Source organism: Mauremys reevesii, linkage group 4 (assembly GCF_016161935.1).
Source record: "Mauremys reevesii isolate NIE-2019 linkage group 4, ASM1616193v1, whole genome shotgun sequence".
Lineage (NCBI taxonomy): Eukaryota > Metazoa > Chordata > Testudines > Geoemydidae > Mauremys > Mauremys reevesii.
Genome location: NC_052626.1, coordinates 102,143,483 through 102,161,581, shown reverse-complemented (window position 1 = coordinate 102,161,581; position 18,099 = coordinate 102,143,483). Strand labels below are relative to the sequence as shown.

At 37.7% G+C, this 18,099-nt stretch overlaps 1 protein-coding gene and 1 long non-coding RNA gene across 8 annotated transcripts in view; one reads left to right on the top strand and one right to left on the bottom strand.

Annotated features, from left to right (window-relative positions):
* Positions 1-18,070, top strand: part of SOX6 (SRY-box transcription factor 6) — a 501,080-nt gene extending 483,010 nt beyond the window's left edge. For 6 of the 7 annotated variants that reach the window (XM_039533631.1, XM_039533632.1, XM_039533630.1 and 3 more), the window contains one exon: positions 10,950-11,253. In XM_039533631.1, coding sequence (XP_039389565.1) covers positions 10,950-11,253 — 304 coding nt within the window. Of the gene's footprint in view, positions 1-10,949 lie in introns of all 7 variants that reach the window. The other variant, XM_039533636.1, reaches the window with a different exon arrangement.
* LOC120402986 overlaps positions 1-18,099 on the bottom strand; it is a 61,224-nt gene that overhangs the window by 31,140 nt on the left and 11,985 nt on the right. The window lies entirely within an intron of this gene.

Below are 18,099 nucleotides of genomic sequence, written 5' to 3'. Positions count from 1 at the left end.
TAGAAAAGGAGTGTTAGAGAGGACAAGGGTGATTTAGGGAGGGGAGGACTAGGGAGATTTAATAAGAGATTTAGGGAGGGGAGGACTAGGGAGAAGATAGTAAGATTATGCAGAAGCCTGGGTGAATGATACGCACATCTTGAAGGCACCTAATATTTTTTTTTGTTATGTATTATTGTGGTATACAATATTCCTTGAAGAAATGTGTTGTGAGAAAGGACTTAAAGTATAGGGATAGATCAGCCAGGTTTCCAGTTCAGAATGTATGGCACTAAAAAAAAAATCCCACTACAGTTTTAATCATACTTTGTGTTATAAATACAGTGGAAGGTAATACTGTTAAATGACATCTAGAATTTTGAACAGGATGCAATGCTATGACAGTTCTCCAGATTCAGGATAGAAAGCCCACTGATGCAAACAATTGCATCAGAACTGATTTATCTCTTCCATTCGCTTCTGAATTAATTTGTGATGCTCTGTGCCAGGGTACGATGTTTCTGGTAGTTTAAAAAGAGCCTAAAAGCTATCTTCCCAGCCAGCCCTTCCAAATTCACAATGTTCTGCTTAGTTCTCTAATCATAATAATCTCCTTTTATTGTGTGCTTTGCTACCAGATAATTGACCTTGACATCAGTTATGTGCCCTGATTTTTGGGATGTGGAACTCTCTGTTGCAGTCAATTATTTATTGGTACAGCCTGCAACAATGTAGACTTTTTGTTAAATCTAGAAGTATTTTCATATTTTGAAATATGATGAGATAATATAACTTTCGAGTCTGTAATATGATGCTGTTAGCTTACTCTGCACTAATAGTTGTTTACTAATAAGCTGTCACAGAAATTGTACAGGTTTCAGACTCTGCCTGTTGGTATGCATACTTCCACCTTTTCATGTTCTCTGTATGTATAAATATCCCCTGTCTGTGTGTTCCATTCTATGCATCCGAAGAAGTGAGCTGTAGCTCACGAAAGCTCATGCTTAAATAAATTTGTTAGTCTTTAAGGTGCCACAAGTACTCCTGGTTTTTTTGCAGAAATTGTACAGATTCACATCTGAATTGACATAGCATATCACAAATGATCTTCAGCTCAAAGGAGTGAAATTCTAGCCCACCTCTTCCAAGGCAGATTAACAGTCAAATCATATCAATACAATACATTTTCAAGATCCAAAAGCAGCAATGTGGTTAAATTAAATAAAGGAATGGGAGAATAATAGCATGACAGTGAGAGAAATGATAATGGAAGAATCGGTTGCTAATTCAAAGCAAAATTAAGCTGCAGCATTGTAGGGATCAGAGGAGCAGGTAGAATAAGGAGGTCAGGATTAAGAATTATTCCGTAGAAAAGTGAATGACACAATGACTGTTTTTCAAAACACTAAAAACTATTCCCCATGAACCCAATGACCCAAGTTAACCTTAATGTCTCCTTGTGATATATCACAAAGAATTATGAGAGGCAACATGGGAATTTAATCATTTTTCTAAATACATGAGTCCTGATTCTTCTAATTTACACTATGACCTCTTAACACCCATCTGGCAGAAAAAAGAGGCCTTAAAGTGAGTGTAAATTACATTTATATTGATATGATTTGAATGTAATTTACAACCACTTTACGATTCCTTTACAAAGCTAAAGATGTATAACGGAAACTTAGTGTAAGAGGGAATCGGCCCTTGGTTGGAAACATGAATATGAAAACGCATTACATGGATTAGTCAAAGGTGACAAAGAATTCATGTCTTTGTTCCATCTGTATTTAAATTTGGGAGCTGAGGAGACCTAGAATGTGTGTGGTTCTTCTGAATTTGTTTTTACAGGGTTTCTTTTGTGGTTGTTTGACCTTTCACAGCAAAAAAAATCCCACTGTTTTTTCCCCAGAAAAACAAACAAACAAACAAACAAACCAAAACCCACTGAAAACACCAAGTGAGAAACTGGAAAAAAAAAATCTGAAATGAAACACAAAACTCATACTATATGATTCACGTGGTAAGAATATTTATTCTTAAATATAAAAAGTTTATATATTGTCCAAAACAAAAAGCTTCCAATTAAAGTAAAATACTGTGCCACAACAATAGAGTCTCCAGTCAACTAACTAATTAGGCTTACCCTGCTTTCATCTACTTATTTGCTTTGTCAAAGTCCAGCCTATTATGAAGTTTCAACTAAACAACACTGTGGGCCCAAATCCCTCAAATATGCCATAGTTTAGCACCATTTTAATGTAACAAACAGTACACAACCTTGTTCACAAATGCAGATTCATATTCAAATTATAGGTCAATCTTCAGAGCAGAGTTTGTTGAGAAATAGTTTTCCCATCCTGCAAATATGTTCAATACTCTGAAAATTGTTATCAACCCAAAGCAGGACAAAAAGTTTAAATCTCAAATTTTTGTGAACCAAAAAATCAAAGAACTGTTTGGTTTGGGTTGATTGAAATGTGTTGCTTTGATTGAGACCTTTTAGATTTTTTAATCTTTTTTTTCTTCAGTTGAATTAGCTTAAATTTACAAACAAAAAGTCATTTTGAACCAGAAAAAAACATTTTTTTGTTTAAAAATAGCAAAACACTTCATTGCAACAATGTAGACTTTTTTCAAAAACTTTTAAAGTCAGGAGATTCAGTGAAATACCCTGTATCACAAATTGTCTCAGGTTAAACAAATTGGCATTTTTGATGAAAAAAAGTTTTGTCAAAAAATTTCCAACTAGCTCTACGTCAGAGTGAAATCAGAGCCTAATGTTTCTAAGATCAGAAATCTTTCAAATGTATTTTCTGTTTACCTAAATTCTTCAGAGTGGAATAGAAATAGAAAAGACAAACTAAAACGAGAAGACCCAAATAAAATCCTCAAACCCCACAGGGTTGTTTGATTTGGTTTTTTTTCTGTGAGAAAAAACAAAACTCAGGTTTTATAATTCTAGTTTCTTCTCATGAGGGGTTCTGTTGGTCCTTTTCCTGAGTGTTGTTTTAGATCCCGTAAAAAGAGTTTACAGTGGGCAAAGTGCTCCGAATTTCCATGTTCAGTGGTGTATTTGTGGGCATTCAGGTATTTGTAAAGTGCCTATTCCCTTTCCTCCAAGTTTGGACGTTTACAGCATCTCACCAGGTTTCTATTGTGGTTGTAGTCCCCTGAGGTTCTATACGTGAAAACAAGTGATATCTGTTTGGATTTCTCAGTAACGTTCTTGAGTTAGAAATTCTGTTCTTTTGAATCTATTTATTTAAACACATGGATTAAATTACATATCATATGTTTAATCTGTTATAATAAATGCAAAACTATAGTCACTGTATGCAGAAATAAATAGAGGATCTATGAAGATGTGGGGGTAGAAAGACCTATTTAATTCATGGGAATTAAAACTTCATGGCATTTCATACAGTCACATATTTGTGTTGTTTAGGTGTTGGTGTTTTTGTTGTCTCCTTCTGCTTTTCTCTATTCAGTTCAAGTTCTTATACCACCATTAGCACTATAGTATCTGAGCGCCATTCTGAAGGGTGCTGAGCCCTGTCAACTCCCCCTGACTGAGCCTTTAGTTACTGTGGAAATGTTTGTGTCATGTGTATGAGTGGCACTTGCTCAGATTCCCCTCAAATGCAAAATTGTCTCCATTTCTACTATGACGACAAACTTTTTGTTACTCTGGCTTCTGAAATGCAGAAGTGCATGTGTTGGTTCGGACAGCATATAGTAAGTGGCATACCGTAGTAATCAAGAGTAAGACACACAGCACTAATTTAAGTTAATGCTTCCTAAGAAACTGTTATCTGAAACAGCAGTATTTTGAACAAAAAAATAAACTGACTAACGGCCAGATCCTGCACCACTTACTTAGACAAATCCCTGGGAAGTTCAATAAGAGATTTCTCCAGAGGGTGAGATTGTACCGTTGGGGTGATATTCATCCCTATGCAATAGACCAGCACAAGGTCTATGCATCATTTACATACAAATTAAGCAGTATGTTAAACACTTAAGTGGGACTTAAGTAGTGTCTATACCTTGTGATGGAAACTATACATTAGTGAATTTTGCTCCAAATGAGGAATACTATCAGGCAAGATAATTCAAACTTAATGCACTAACACATACAATTTAATTTAAAAAATAACAAGTGGAAATTCAACCTGTAATCAGCCAGGTAATATTTTATAATATTTTAGTTGTAATGATACATTTGTTTACGGGAAGCTTTGAATGAGAACTTTTCAACTCTCTGTGAAGCTGCATTAAAGCAGCTTCAAGTGATTTACACTTTATCTTCAATAATTCATTTTTCATAATCCTTAAGTAAATGTTGTTCATGTGGAAGCCATAAACTCAGAGATTTCAACTTAGAGCAGCGTATTTTGTTACCTTTTCTTACAAAAATAATTCAATTGCCAGTCATTTTCATAGTCTGATACCCTTTACATAGAAGTATGTATTCTATACATTAGTCTGCAAAGTGATGTATAGAATAAGTGATACATAGAAGTATGTATTCTATACATTAGTCTGCAAAGTGATGTGAACGTTAATTTTCTTGAGTCTTGCCTCTACGAGATGTTTATAAATAAAGCCTTTACAGTGTTTGTAACTACTGTATATGTGTGTATTCTGAATGTTGGTAGACTACTGTTTTGACTAAGCCTGTAATAGTATTCCAGTATAGCAAGAGCTAAAAGTAAGTACACAATGGGTGCTTTTGTGAGATTTACTGTTATTTTATTCCTTACGGGGAAGTAAGTTTCAGGGTGTGTAGCACATAAGCATTTTCCCTAACGCAACCAATTTAGCTTCAGTCATTTAAAGAGCTGTCAGAAAATAGTTCTGAAGGGATCAGCAAACAATGGTAATTTGCCAATTTAAATGTTTAGTTAGTTTTGCAAAAGTCAAAAAATGGAATGTGCTCCAGGAAAATCCTAATAATGTTAATACCACTAAATTGCCAGCAGGTCAGTTTATATGAGACATTTCATGTTGCCTACTCTTTACTGTACTTGTCTAATTATATTGGGCCAGATCCTTGGCCCCAAAACATCCCCTTGGCAACACTGGCAGAGCAAAGGGTCTATAGAACTGGCTTAATTGGTCCTCTGATGATTTCCCTGGCATCCGAGAGTCCTCCAGTGGTATAGAGCTGGTGTAGCCAGCTCTACACCACTGCTTCTCGTAAACCTCTAAGGCATGAGCACTGTTGTACTCTAGTGATCTCCAGCTTCCCTTTGGCGGGCACTGGAGCTGGGTGCAACTAAGAATTTAAACCAGGGGGTGAAGCAGAATCAGAGAGGCATAGAGGTGATATAAAAATATGTTTGCCTATGGTACTCTGCTTAGCACAGCTTGGCTAGACTAGAGGATCTAGAATTTAATACAACAACAAATGCCTTTAAATACAAATGTTTTTAAGGTAAACTGCAAATCAAAAATGTAAAATTAAGTTAAGACCTGAAATATATGCTAGACACCCCATTTCATTTCAGAGCATGCAGGATGAAAGTTTAAATGAACCCCTTTTTACTTCTTTTTCTCCTCTGAATAATCTTAGTCATTTCCAGCATCAAGTGCAAGCCATGTAACCTGTGATGTCAGAATGACACCATCTCAGAATGCACCAATGTAAAAGGAAGTACCAAGAGAATTACACAAAAGGGAAAAAATAGTTTACATGTTTGATTAGCTAAATGGGCATTTAGGTCCCAATTCAGCAAAGGACTTAAGCACATCCTTCATTTAAAGCATTTATTTAAGTTTTGTTGAAGTCAATGGGACTTAAACTTGTACTTAAAGTTAAGCACATGCTTAAGTGTTTTGTGGAATCAGACCTTCACATTTAACTCTGGACAGAGCTCTTTTTTTTTAATTTTTGTTTTTTTACTTAACCTGAAATAATTAATATCCAGTAACTATCCACCCTTTATTTTGAAATCTTAGAAAGTTTTAAGGGAGAAATTGTGACTCCATCGAAGTCAATGGCAAAGCTCCCATTGACTTTAATGGATCCAGGATTTTGCCAGAATTATTTTATATCTTTTATTGCACAGGATGGTCTATGTGGCAATACAACTCAAACCCCACTCCACCCTCAATTTCTGATTAAATACAGGTCTTCAGTCAATCCATTGGTTTTGACCTACTCCAGTCAGTAAGCACATTCACCACATGTGCTTTTTCTACACTTCACTAGAGGAAGAATAGTGAAATGCATTCTTGAGAGTGATTCATTAAGCCCCAAAGGTGTGACCTACTTACACAGATCAATTTTGCAGATCTGTTATACTACTTATGTTCATGCTACAACTTGGCATGCACGAGAGATGATGCCTAGAGTAAAATACCAACACTGCAGATGCATCTTCACTATCCCCAGGTAACCTGCACTCTTTCTTACCTTAAAAAGTGTTGAAGAGATGTAATGCTATTGCAAAAATACTTCCCCTCCCATTGAAATGCAGACATGCGAGAGAGAGTTGCTAACCTTTAATAAATGGCTTAAAAAAATAAGCCCAGCAGTGTACCAGATTACCTACAACATGTTGCACTTCTACACTGCCTTTCTTGTCATGCCACTCCATGGCTCCTTCTGATTTTTTCCCCTTATGGTAGAAGGAAAAATGCTAATCTTTCTCTAACACTGCAAAGAAAGGGATAGCACAGAACATTCTGCACGTGTCCACGGCAGTCTCTTCACTTGAGCTAAGAGCAGTGTTTTCACCATCAGTTCTCATATCTTGGCCATTAGTAACTAGTTGCTCACTTATGAAAAAAATATGTTTCTTCTAGGGATTAGACAGTCAAGGGTCATGCACAAATGCCCTCTGCAATTTCTTCACTTTGTGCTCTCTTGAAAAGAAATCTAGCACACAGAATTGTGGGAAACCAGTCCTGATTGGGACCTGTAGGCACTACTGCAACAGACATAACACATTAAAAATACTGGTTTCTAAACAGTTTATATATTGGAAGGGTAAGCCCCACTGATGCTGCTGTATAAAAACACTGCTTTTCTCAGAAGAGCTTTCAGAGTTAATACTGTGGAGTTCTTCAAAAGTTTTTTTTGTCAATTTATTAATTATATTAAAAGAAATACCAGGAAGAAAGGTTAATGTCGGCATTAGAACTGGGTGAATAGTGTGAGAAAATTACACATGGACATCTTTGTGACTTCTAAAAAGAATGTTGCTGCAACCATTTGTGGACCCATTTATTTATTTGCTTTTGGCAAACAAACTTTCAGGTGAATGTTTCTTTTGTCTGAACGATTGTGGAGAGGGAATCTTGGGCTTGTTGCAGAAGTAATTTATAAAGTTTATATCAATCAATCAATCAATCAGAGAACAGAAATTGTACCATGTGACTTAAGTAGCCAGTCCCACAGTTGGAATATTGAATTGTTAAAGTTGAAACACTTTAAACAATACTAGCAGCAGATCATTAGCAAGCAAAACCATAGGCTGAAAAATGTTTGCCCAAAACATTTATCAAATGATTTCAAATAGGGAACAAATTAGTGAAAATCTGGGTCTGTTTGTAGACAATTTACAAACATGAAAAAAAGTGATTAAACACACCAAATAACTTATTTATTGTGAACTGTTCATCATCAGCACCATTCTTCTAAAACTGGTGTTTGATTGGTGCTCCAGAGGCTTTACTAGCAGGGGGAGTAACATTCTCATCTACCTTTTTACTCCATTTAAGTTTTGTTCTGAACTGGAGACCTAATGTCTTAGACTGGAAGATGAGACTTCACCAAGGTCAGGATTCGATAAAAAGATGGCAAATAACCAAATTCTATCTTCACATGTTCACAATGGCACTCCTGTGAATTTCCCTGGAAGCTGTGCATAAATCCAGAGGCAGAATTTGTCCCAAAATGGATTGGCAGTATAGTGAAAGTAGTTTGTAATGAAGTGGAATGAGGGAAAGAGACACATTTTGTATCCACGTGTATTTTTCTGTCACAAAAGCATGTTGTGCAAAGCCTTAAGAAATGAAAATTCTCTGCTCATATATTATAATTTAACCAAATCAAGATGTCTTTATCTTCACTTCCTCTCAATCTCTCAGCAAAATCTTTTTTCTCCTCTGTTCTTTTCGGACATTCAAGCTTAGATTAGGTAAACATTGAGTGGGGGAGGGGCTGGAGTCACTTTCAGAACAAAATCCCATAGTGATATGTTCTATATGGAATGTTATGATTTCACAGGCTCCCAGGGTTCCTGAACCTGGAGTAGTTTGATTTTCTGGTAGCTCAGTGGTGTGATATTTAGCATGATTGTAGTCTCATGCCAGTGAGTGAATGAGACTAACGCACAAATGACAGTTTTTGCACTCCTTCTCTTAATCACTGATCAGGACAGGCAAGCGAATAAGGACAGACACAAGGATTGATAGTAAGCAGCAGGCTGAAACTTAGCAATCCTCATTGACTGTCTATCCTGTGCACTGAGTGAGACAGAGGTTCTGAAGAACAAATACTAAGTGATCATGAATTTAAGGGACTATGGATAAAATATCTAAAGTGCTTAAGTGCCTGAGGAGCCTAAGGCCCATTCTAACATAAGTACTTAGGAGCCTTAGGGTATGTCTACACTACCAGATTAGTTCGATTTAACTTAATTCGAATTTGTGGAATCGACCTTACAAAGTCGAATTTGTGTGTCCACACAAAGGACACTAATTCGACATTGTGAGTCCACACTAACGGGGCAAGCGTAGACATTGGAAGCGGTGCACTGTGGGAAGCTATCCCCACAATGCATGCTGGGGGAAAAATGTGTCGAGGGTGGTCTTGGGTAACTGCCATCATTCAACGTACTTTCGGACGGCTCAAGGGGAGATGGAGGAGCTTACTGACTCGCTCGGATCTCAGCGAAACCAATATCCCCATTGTTATTGCAGCTGGCTGTGTGCTCCACAATCTCTGTGAGAGCAAGGGGGAGACCTTTATGGCGGGATGGAAGGTTGAGGCAAATCGCCTGGCTGCTGATTACGCTCAGCCAGACAGCCGTGCAATTAGAAGAGCCCAGCGGGAAGCGCTGTGCATCCGGGAGGCTTTGAAAGCTAGGTTCCTCAGGGAGCAGGGTAACCTGTGACTGTTCAGTTTCTTTACAGAGAAGCTGAACCTGCCCCTGCTTCAGTTACTGTTGACTTTCTTCTGCGGTTACATACCCCGTTCACCACATTTCCCCCCTTCCAACACACGTTTAAAAATAAAGTTAATGGAACATTGTTAATTAACAACGTTTTCTTTATTAATGAATTTGCGTTAAAGGGTTGAAACAGGGACACAGACTGTGGTGGGTAGGGTGTGCAGTGATGTTAACACCGCTTCTACACTCGAGGAATGACAGGCTCCTGCTCCTAGAGTGGTCTGCAGTGCCAGACTTGTTGTTTCAACGGAGCCTGCCATCCCTCCTTTTCGGGACTCTATGTGCGGGGGCTACGTGACCTTGTGGCGGGGGAGGACGGTTACAGATTCCCCTGCTGCGTGGCTCTGTGGTCTGGGACAAGGACCGCTGCATAAGTTCTGTAACCGCCCTCGCATGCCACAAAGTCACGTACCCCCCCACCCACACAGAACATGGAAAACACCTCCCAGACCGACCAGGGTGCCTACTGACTGCACTGTGTGTGTGACCTGCTGTTGATCCTGCCCCCGTGTCTGTACCCTGGTAAAGGTGACTGTCCTATGCAATTAACAACCCCCTTCCCCCCTCCCTTCACAGACAGTCTTCTGTAGAAAAACTTGACGGAAATAGTAATTAACAGCAAACTACTTTTAATAATCAACTACACAGTTAGGGGATGAAACTGGGATTGGGGCTTCGGTGAGCCAGGAAGGGAAGGACTTCTCAACATTTAGGGAATGAGAGCCTTCTTGTATTTGTGCACTCTGCAGGGGTGCAGTGACAGTTTTCACGGCCCCTGTCGCCCCTCCTTCTTGTTACTTTGGGTGAGGGGGGTTTGGGACTTTGTGGCGGGGGAGGGCGGTTGCAGATACAGTGCAGGGGGGCTCTGTCCTCCTGCCTGCGGTCCTGCAGCACATCCACAAGGCGCCGGAGCGTGTCAAATTTTCCCTGGGCATTTCCTGTGTGGCTGGTCAGAACATCCAAGCTCGGACTGCTGTCCAGAGCGTCAACAGAGTGGTGCACTGTGGGATAGCTCCCAGAGCTACTAAGGTCGATTTCCGTCCTCACATAGCCTAATTCGATATAGCCATGTCGAATTTAGCGCTACTCCCCTCATCGGGGAGGAGTACAGAATTCGAACTAAAGAGCTCTCTAGGTTGAACTAATTAGCTTCCTGGTGTGGACGGGTGCACGGTTAAGTCGAATTAAAGCTGCTAAATTCGACATAAACTCCTAGTGTAGACCAGGCCTAAGTCTCATTGACTTTCAGTTAAGTCTCAATTACTTTATTACTCAGTAATAAGGTCTGTGAAGGGTGTAGTACTATTCACAGTAGTCAGTTGAAGAACTAACACTAGAACTCATGGTCTCCTCTGGGTGCTCAGCATAGTGAATATTTTTCACAATAAATTATTTGACCAGCTCTCCTATGTATGGCTGCAAAGCTGGGACTACAGTGAGACATTTGAATAGCCAGGTTTTAAGCTGCAGAAGCCAGCTTTGACAAAGTCATATGTACTAGAACATTTAGCGACATTTTGCAGTCTATTTTATGTTAAACCACCCAATATCTGAATGCATCAAAGGTATGATACTGCGAGTTGCTGAGCAGCTTTATCTCCAGTTGCACTTGACAGGAGCAAAGGGCACTCCGCACCTTGCAGGATCAGAATCTGGAACTCAAAGTAGTACACCAATATGTTCTGTAGAAACCATGTACTTTACTTTTGTTTGGTATGCACAGTAGGGTTCCACTCCAGATCTAAACTAAAGGTAATCATGTTCCACTCTTGTGTTTCCTTGCAGACAGCAGCCTCAGATTCCAATCACCACAGGAACAGGTGTTGTCTATCCTGGTGCTATTACTATGGCAACTACCGCACCATCACCTCAGATGACATCTGACTGCTCTAGCACCTCTGCCAGTCCAGAGCCCAGCATCCCTGTCATTCAGAGCACTTACGGTATGAAAACAGACAGCGGAAGCCTTGCTGGAAATGAAATAATAAATGGAGAGGATGAGATGGAAATGTATGAGGACTATGAGGATGATCCCAAATCAGACTATAGCAGTGAAAATGAAGCCCACGAGGCTGTCAGTGCCAACTGAGGAGTGTTTGCAGAATTAAAGTACTCTGACTCTTTTGATTTTTTGTTTTTTTGTTGAACAAAAAGTTCTTAAAGAGCCTGCATGCATGTGTGGCTCCTACAGTTACATCAGCAGAATGGTCTTAAATGTTTCTTAACGTGTGAGACAGATTGTTCCCCTAATTTTCATGAACCTGTTTTTTTTTTAATTTAGGTGAAGACATATATTAAATATCGGACATTGGGACTTGAAAACTTATATGAATCAATAGCTGTCTTACAAGTCTTACCTTTTGTCTCTTGTCTTTTTTTTTTTCCTATTTGGATGCTGATAAAGGTTTAAGTTTTTGTTTTAGATGGGGGTTATACATTCTCACTCAGGTATGCTGTGCCAGCCTACAGGTTGTGAATGTGTTTTTATTCTGGATTATTTTAGAAAACAAAAACTGCAGATTTCATATTGTGAAACAGAACAAGTCCACAAGTGTACGCATCTGTGTGTCAGAGCTCATCTTTTAAACAAACTCTGAATTCCACTTTTTCCACATGTATAGTTGAACTTCTGATGTGCCAAACTTTTCATAACTTTTGAATCTTAACATTTTAAAAAAGTCTTAAGGGAGACACTGTAAAGTCTTAGACAATCCTTTGGCATCTTAAAAAAATATATGTAAAACATAATTTTTTCCAGAAAATGGTAAAGTACTCAGGAATCTGGAGACAGGATATTCTTAAGTAGTGAATAAGGTTGCCACAGTGCATGTGCCCAATTGCTTTTGCCTCTTGATATGCCATTAGCGCAAAATATTAAGCACAAAAGCGCGATCACCAGCTATGGACAGGCCTGTCTTAGCAGTGTGAGGCCACCTCTGACTACATTCTTTATCCCTTTGCTTTTAACCCTTGCATTCAGTCTTAACACATTTTCTCTTAAATAATTTATTCATTCCAGAATGTCAAGGGTGCAAATACTTAATATTTATTTTAAAATGTACTGTTGGTGGCATTACATTTATAATTCCTTATGATTGTCTTAAAGAGCCCTTTCTCTTTCTTCCCCCAAAACGTGCAGGTGCCTGAAAATAAAAAATGCACCTGCTTCCCAAAATGAAAGTGGAATTTGTGAATGGAAAATCCAATTATTTCCATAACACTATACATCCAAAGAACATCTGGAACCACTATACTGCATGTAATGCAGTATAGAATGAATACTTTTAATATGTACATACAGTACATATACTCCTATATATTTCTGTGTGTCATGATACACATCTATACTTATATAATATACAGATGAACAATCAATGGAGACAGGTGCATTCAATGTCTCTTCAGAGTCTGCAGTGATGGATTTGTAGGGCCTGTAGAATCAAGTAGTGAATCAACATTCTGTACATCCCCATTCCAATGGTCACCTGCGGGAGCTTTCTGATATCTTCAGTGTATTTATGCAGTGATTTATTTGTGAAATTCCTTGAGGGAAAACGCACACAAATATTAGTTGCATGGGAATGGGAGCCGGAACTCCTGAGTTCCTTTCCTGGCTCAGCCATTGACTCGCTGAGTGACTCTGGGCAAGTAATTTAAGCCACAGTTCTATGAACATTTATGTATGTATTTAATTTTACTCACATGTATGAGTCTAACTATATATGTGTTTGCAGGATTAGGGCCTTAATGTCTCTGTGCCTCAATTTCTCTATCTGTAAAATGAGGATAAAGATGTTTCTTTATATCATAGGAGTATTAAGAAAATTTATACATAATTGTAAGGTGATTTGGGATATTTGGATGAAACCTGCTATAAAATGCAAAATATTATTATTTGTATTATTAGAAACAATATCAAAGACAAAGAAAACTTCTGGAAAATATATAGGGGGAAAAGAGAGGGAACACTCCCAGGTTGAGAAGTTACTGAATGTTCAGAGACAAAGAATATAAAAAGGGAGAATTTTTCTTCTTTTTTTCACTCCCATTCCACTCTTGATACTCACAAATAAATCAGTGTCCATAATAGACAGTACTGGGGGTCTGATCCTGCACTTGTGCTGAGCGTCCTCAACTCCCACTGACTTTACTGCGAGTTTAAGATGTTCAGCACCTCTGTGAAACACTCAACACCTTGCAGAATCAGATACATGCAAATAAACATATATGGACCTGATCCAGCCCCCATTGATTTTAATGAGCATTGGATCAAGCCCCATATGACTAAATAGGTACAGTGTTAATACAAGTTATCTTCATGCCCATCACACAATCTTGTAAAGCTTCCTGTAAGATCTAATGACGAGTCGCTGTGCTGTGAGCTATCATTTCTCTCACAACTGCAGCTGTTTGAGTGGCGATAACTGGTTTCACCACTGTAGGAATCACATCTAAATGTGCAAAAACAATGAAGATTGTTCAGTTTACAGGACGATTTATAAGGATAATGACACAGAAACACAGTGGTCAAATTTCTCTGACCATTTTGTAATTTGGAACAAAATGCTATATTTTTACTATTTATTAAGTGTGTTCTAAGTCCATGTCTAATAGCAATAAACTGGTCTAGCCAAGACTTTAAAGGCATATGCTGTGTCATTAGCTGGTGAGCGCCCTCTTTAAGCTGGCTAAGGTACTGATAGAAAGTGTTTTTTTGTTCTTAATATTTCCAGGAGATTTGAACTGTTTTTAATACATCTAGCTTGGATTAGGTGGGAGGGTACGCTATTATTTCCTAAAGAACAACTATTTATTAATGTCTTACAGATTTCACTAGTTCTAAATAGCTCTCCCTCCCCCCACCTCATTTCTTTTCTCTTTCTCTTTTCTTTCTGGTTCTGTTGCATAGGTAGAATGCTGTATTGCTAGCATTTTTTTATGTAATTATTTTTGCACAAAGGCAAACATTTAGATTAGTAGGTTAATTTTTTTTAATTTTATGACCATGCCAAAATAATATTCTGCAGGCTGGTGGAGAACAAAGGACTGTTCTTTAGGACTGAAACTTGATTTTGCTTGTAGTACAAAAAACACACACACTCACAGATGTTGTTTCGTAAGTGTTATAAGCACTGGATATAAATGGTATTTTTTATCACTTCTGACTAATGTGAAACTGTTGTACGAAAACTATATGAACAAAAGTCATCTGTTTCGACTCGTGTGGGCCTGCCTCACAGTTGCCGGATTTGAGTCATTTTTATGTCTTATTTCATTTATTTATGCAAAATACATGTATGTATGAACACTTTGTTTTAGCTCCAGCCCTGCCTCAATGTTCATGCTCTGTCACTTAAAGCCACATTCTTGAAAATGATTGGCTATTCAGGAATCACCAGATTGTAAAACCTGCATTTATTGGTTGGAGAAGTGGGAGGGAAGTAACTGAATCTAAATTGTGCATATAAGCATTTTATTGTATTTATTAGCCGACATTGGCTCTAAAATGTCAGTGGAAATCAAGGAAGGACAATCATAAGGAAAAATGTCATTTTTAATTGGAGCTCAAAACAAAGTTTTTGATGAATTTACCATCTCATTTTAGATTTTTTTTAAAATTGTGTAAATATAACATAGGAAATAGAATTTTATTTTTTGTTCATGGATACTTAGTGAAGTATAAGTTATGTATTTACTTTGGTTCTGTATCAGTGTATGTTGGTCCATATTAAATGCTGACAAGTCACTGTACCTCATGTAGATGCTGAATTTACACCCGCAGTGTGAGAGCAGTATTGTGGACCTGTAGCTGGGACAGCAAGATGCCTCACTTGTGCTCTCGTTGAATTTTAATTGCATATTCCACAAACAGAATACTTTTTTTCTTTTTTCTTATAGAAAGTTTATAGATACCAAATTTCCAGTACAGCTGGTAGGAAACTCAATTTGCTTTGTGAATCCGAGCAAAACTGATGAAATAGTTTCATTCCTATTTGAAAGCAGATAATGGCATTTTGGAGGCAACAACACATGCCTCAAGAAGATTATCATCATTAAGCGAGCCCTTGCAAAGCTAATTAGATTTAATACTGTTAAAGTGTTGATTGCTGTGTTCATTATGTCATGATATCGTCATATCAGGAGTTAAAAACAGGAAGAAATATTGGCACAGAGGACATGTGGGATTGTTTTCTAAGCATTGAGTTTAAGTACCGCAGAATAATTCTGAGTTTAAAATAATCATGCCATTCAGGTAATGCACAAATATAGTGAAGCTATTTTTACTGTGAACTGAAACAGTTTTACAGTATATTTCCCTATTTAGTTAACAGATGCAATATATTTTCTTTTTGGAAACTTATAAAAGACTTATTTTCAAGAGAAGAACACTCCTGAAGCTGTCTGGTGCCAGCTAGCGGTAAATTGTTGACTTCACTTGATGTTTGACAAAACAGAAATTAGTCTTAATGGAATAGAACCTCTGATTTTCAAGGTACATGTTTACATGGGGAAACAACCCTCATGGAAGGGCCAATTCTGATCCATGTACACGTTCATGTATCACCATCTAGCTTGTGAAACCAGCTGCTGAGAATGCATGGGATCAGAATGTTCTCCTAAATTGGTGTGTTTAGGCTCATCAAGAGGTAGGGTGAGGGTAAAAGATGGGATTGCTACAGACTGGGAACTCCAAAATGAATGACTACACTATTATTCAACTAGGGTTATGTACAGAAAGTACTACGCCCTGTGAAAAGAGTACAGCAGTCGGTTGAAAACAATGATTGTTTAGAGTGTAAACAGAGCCATGCCCTAATACTAAATTCAAGCATGGTCCCCGCATTGTCCCTATGGATTACTGTTTTTGTGTTGTCAAAGACATGAAATTTCTTGAAACTTTATCAAAATCATTTTTAGTAAGAAATATTGCAAGGTCCCCAGCAAAACACAAGTATCTACTTAACTTTAAGCATGTGAGTAGTTCCATTGAAATGAATGCAACACCACTAAGTTGTTCAAAGTTAAGCATGTGCTTAAATCATTTGCTGACCCAGGGTTACAGTGCCAACAACTGCACTAGAAATTCAGCCAGTAGAATGTATGATATAATTCTTCATATTTTTAATGAGAAGTTGACAAACGGTCTCAGACCCCAGGCGTTTGCATGCTTGTTTAAGACTCAAGTTGGCACTTAAGCGTGTTCATTTAAAAAAAATTATATAACCTCATTTGATCTTTTACAAAATACTTGCTCTTGCTCCTTAAATAACTTCTTCATTCAAACACCTTTTTTTAATAAACCCATTATAGTCTGTGATTTTTCTCAGATGATATTACATTTTTGATATACTGTAATGCCCTGATCCTACTACAGAACAAAAAAAGCATTAAAAGATATGTATATGGAAACGTATTTCATTTGACTCCGCATCCCTTTTAAGTACCAGATGCATTTTAAAAAGCTGACAAAGAAGTATTCTGAGAGTTCACACATTGGGTGCAAAGGGGTGGGAGAGGGGCTAAAGGAAAACTTATCAAATTGGTATTTATGGCAATATGAAAGCTATAAAGCAACTTAGTGACATTGCTTGCTTTGTAATTTCCACTTTCTTAAAAAACACAAGTGAGGTCCTTGGTGCTCTTAGAGTATGGGGAATGTGCAAATATTTAACTGTTTGTATGCTGCACATTGCAGACCTGCTAGTGTGCATTCTCCGTTTGTCTTCCTTTGTCATTTGTGTTTTGCTTTCTCGAAAGCACCATTTTTTTCCTTCTTCAGCTTGTAACAGAGTAGGATGTTTAGCATTTATGTTCACTCATTATTGTATTTGCCATGTAAAAATTTTTTTATTACATTAAGACAAGCTTATAAGCTGTTACTACATAACTTATCTTACTGTAACTCTTATTTCCTGACATTGTAATTTGTTTGTGATGTATATTGTGAGATTGTACTCTATGTTAATTTAATCAGCACAATTCACTGACATGCTGGACTGACATGCTAGCTGCTGTTTCCAATTGTAAAGTTTGTGTAGAGCTTTTGGGACAACTGAGACTCTCTTGTCAAGGTACTATGCTTTGGTTCCTATAGCAACACTGTGGGTATGGCTCTTAAAATGCTAGAGCTGCTGTCTGTACACCCACTAGCAAATTTTAACTGGCAGGTTTTCTTTGTAGAAATTCTATATACAATGCAGGTACCTACCCTGGGCCCATGGCTGGTAAATATTTGGGCGTTTAGAGGAAAAACTAGTGTCTATTGCTGCTTTGAATATGTTTTAAAGTCTGAAAATGTAAATAATTTATCAAAAAAAAATCTTGTACAGTCCAGTGTAAAGTTTTTAAATGAACTTAAAGGTTGCCATCACATCTTTCTCACACTCTCCTCTGGATACAGTAAAAAAGGAAAAAAAAGTTTGCTAAGGATATTGATTTAAAACAAAATCTGCTCTCAATTAAAAAAAAAGAAAATCCTTATTCTTAGCTGTGCTTCATTGCATAAACAGACGACTTGGATTTTGTTGTGCAGTATTGACGTGAGGTAAATTAAATATTAAATAATCTTTCAGTGGTACATTTAAGAGTCTTCTCCTCCTCTGCCTCAGTAATTAATGGAAAAGACACAACTGAAAGACACAGTCCTTAGACAGTATATTTTGGTGTATGTTGGCACCTTACCTACATGTTTGGGATTGTGGGGGGAATTTTTTTTTTTTTTTTGCACAAGGTGCTTTCCTGATATGTTAAACATGTCATCTTTGGGTAATACCGTATATGCCATGATAGGGGTATAGACCCCTCAGGGGAGTGTCTATAAGACTGCCTATTTATGCTCATTTACCTCAAGACTGTCCTCTCTACCCTTAATCTATTCACCATCACTCCATCTTTTGTACTGCTGTTGACACTTACAAATTAAAGATAAATTTTG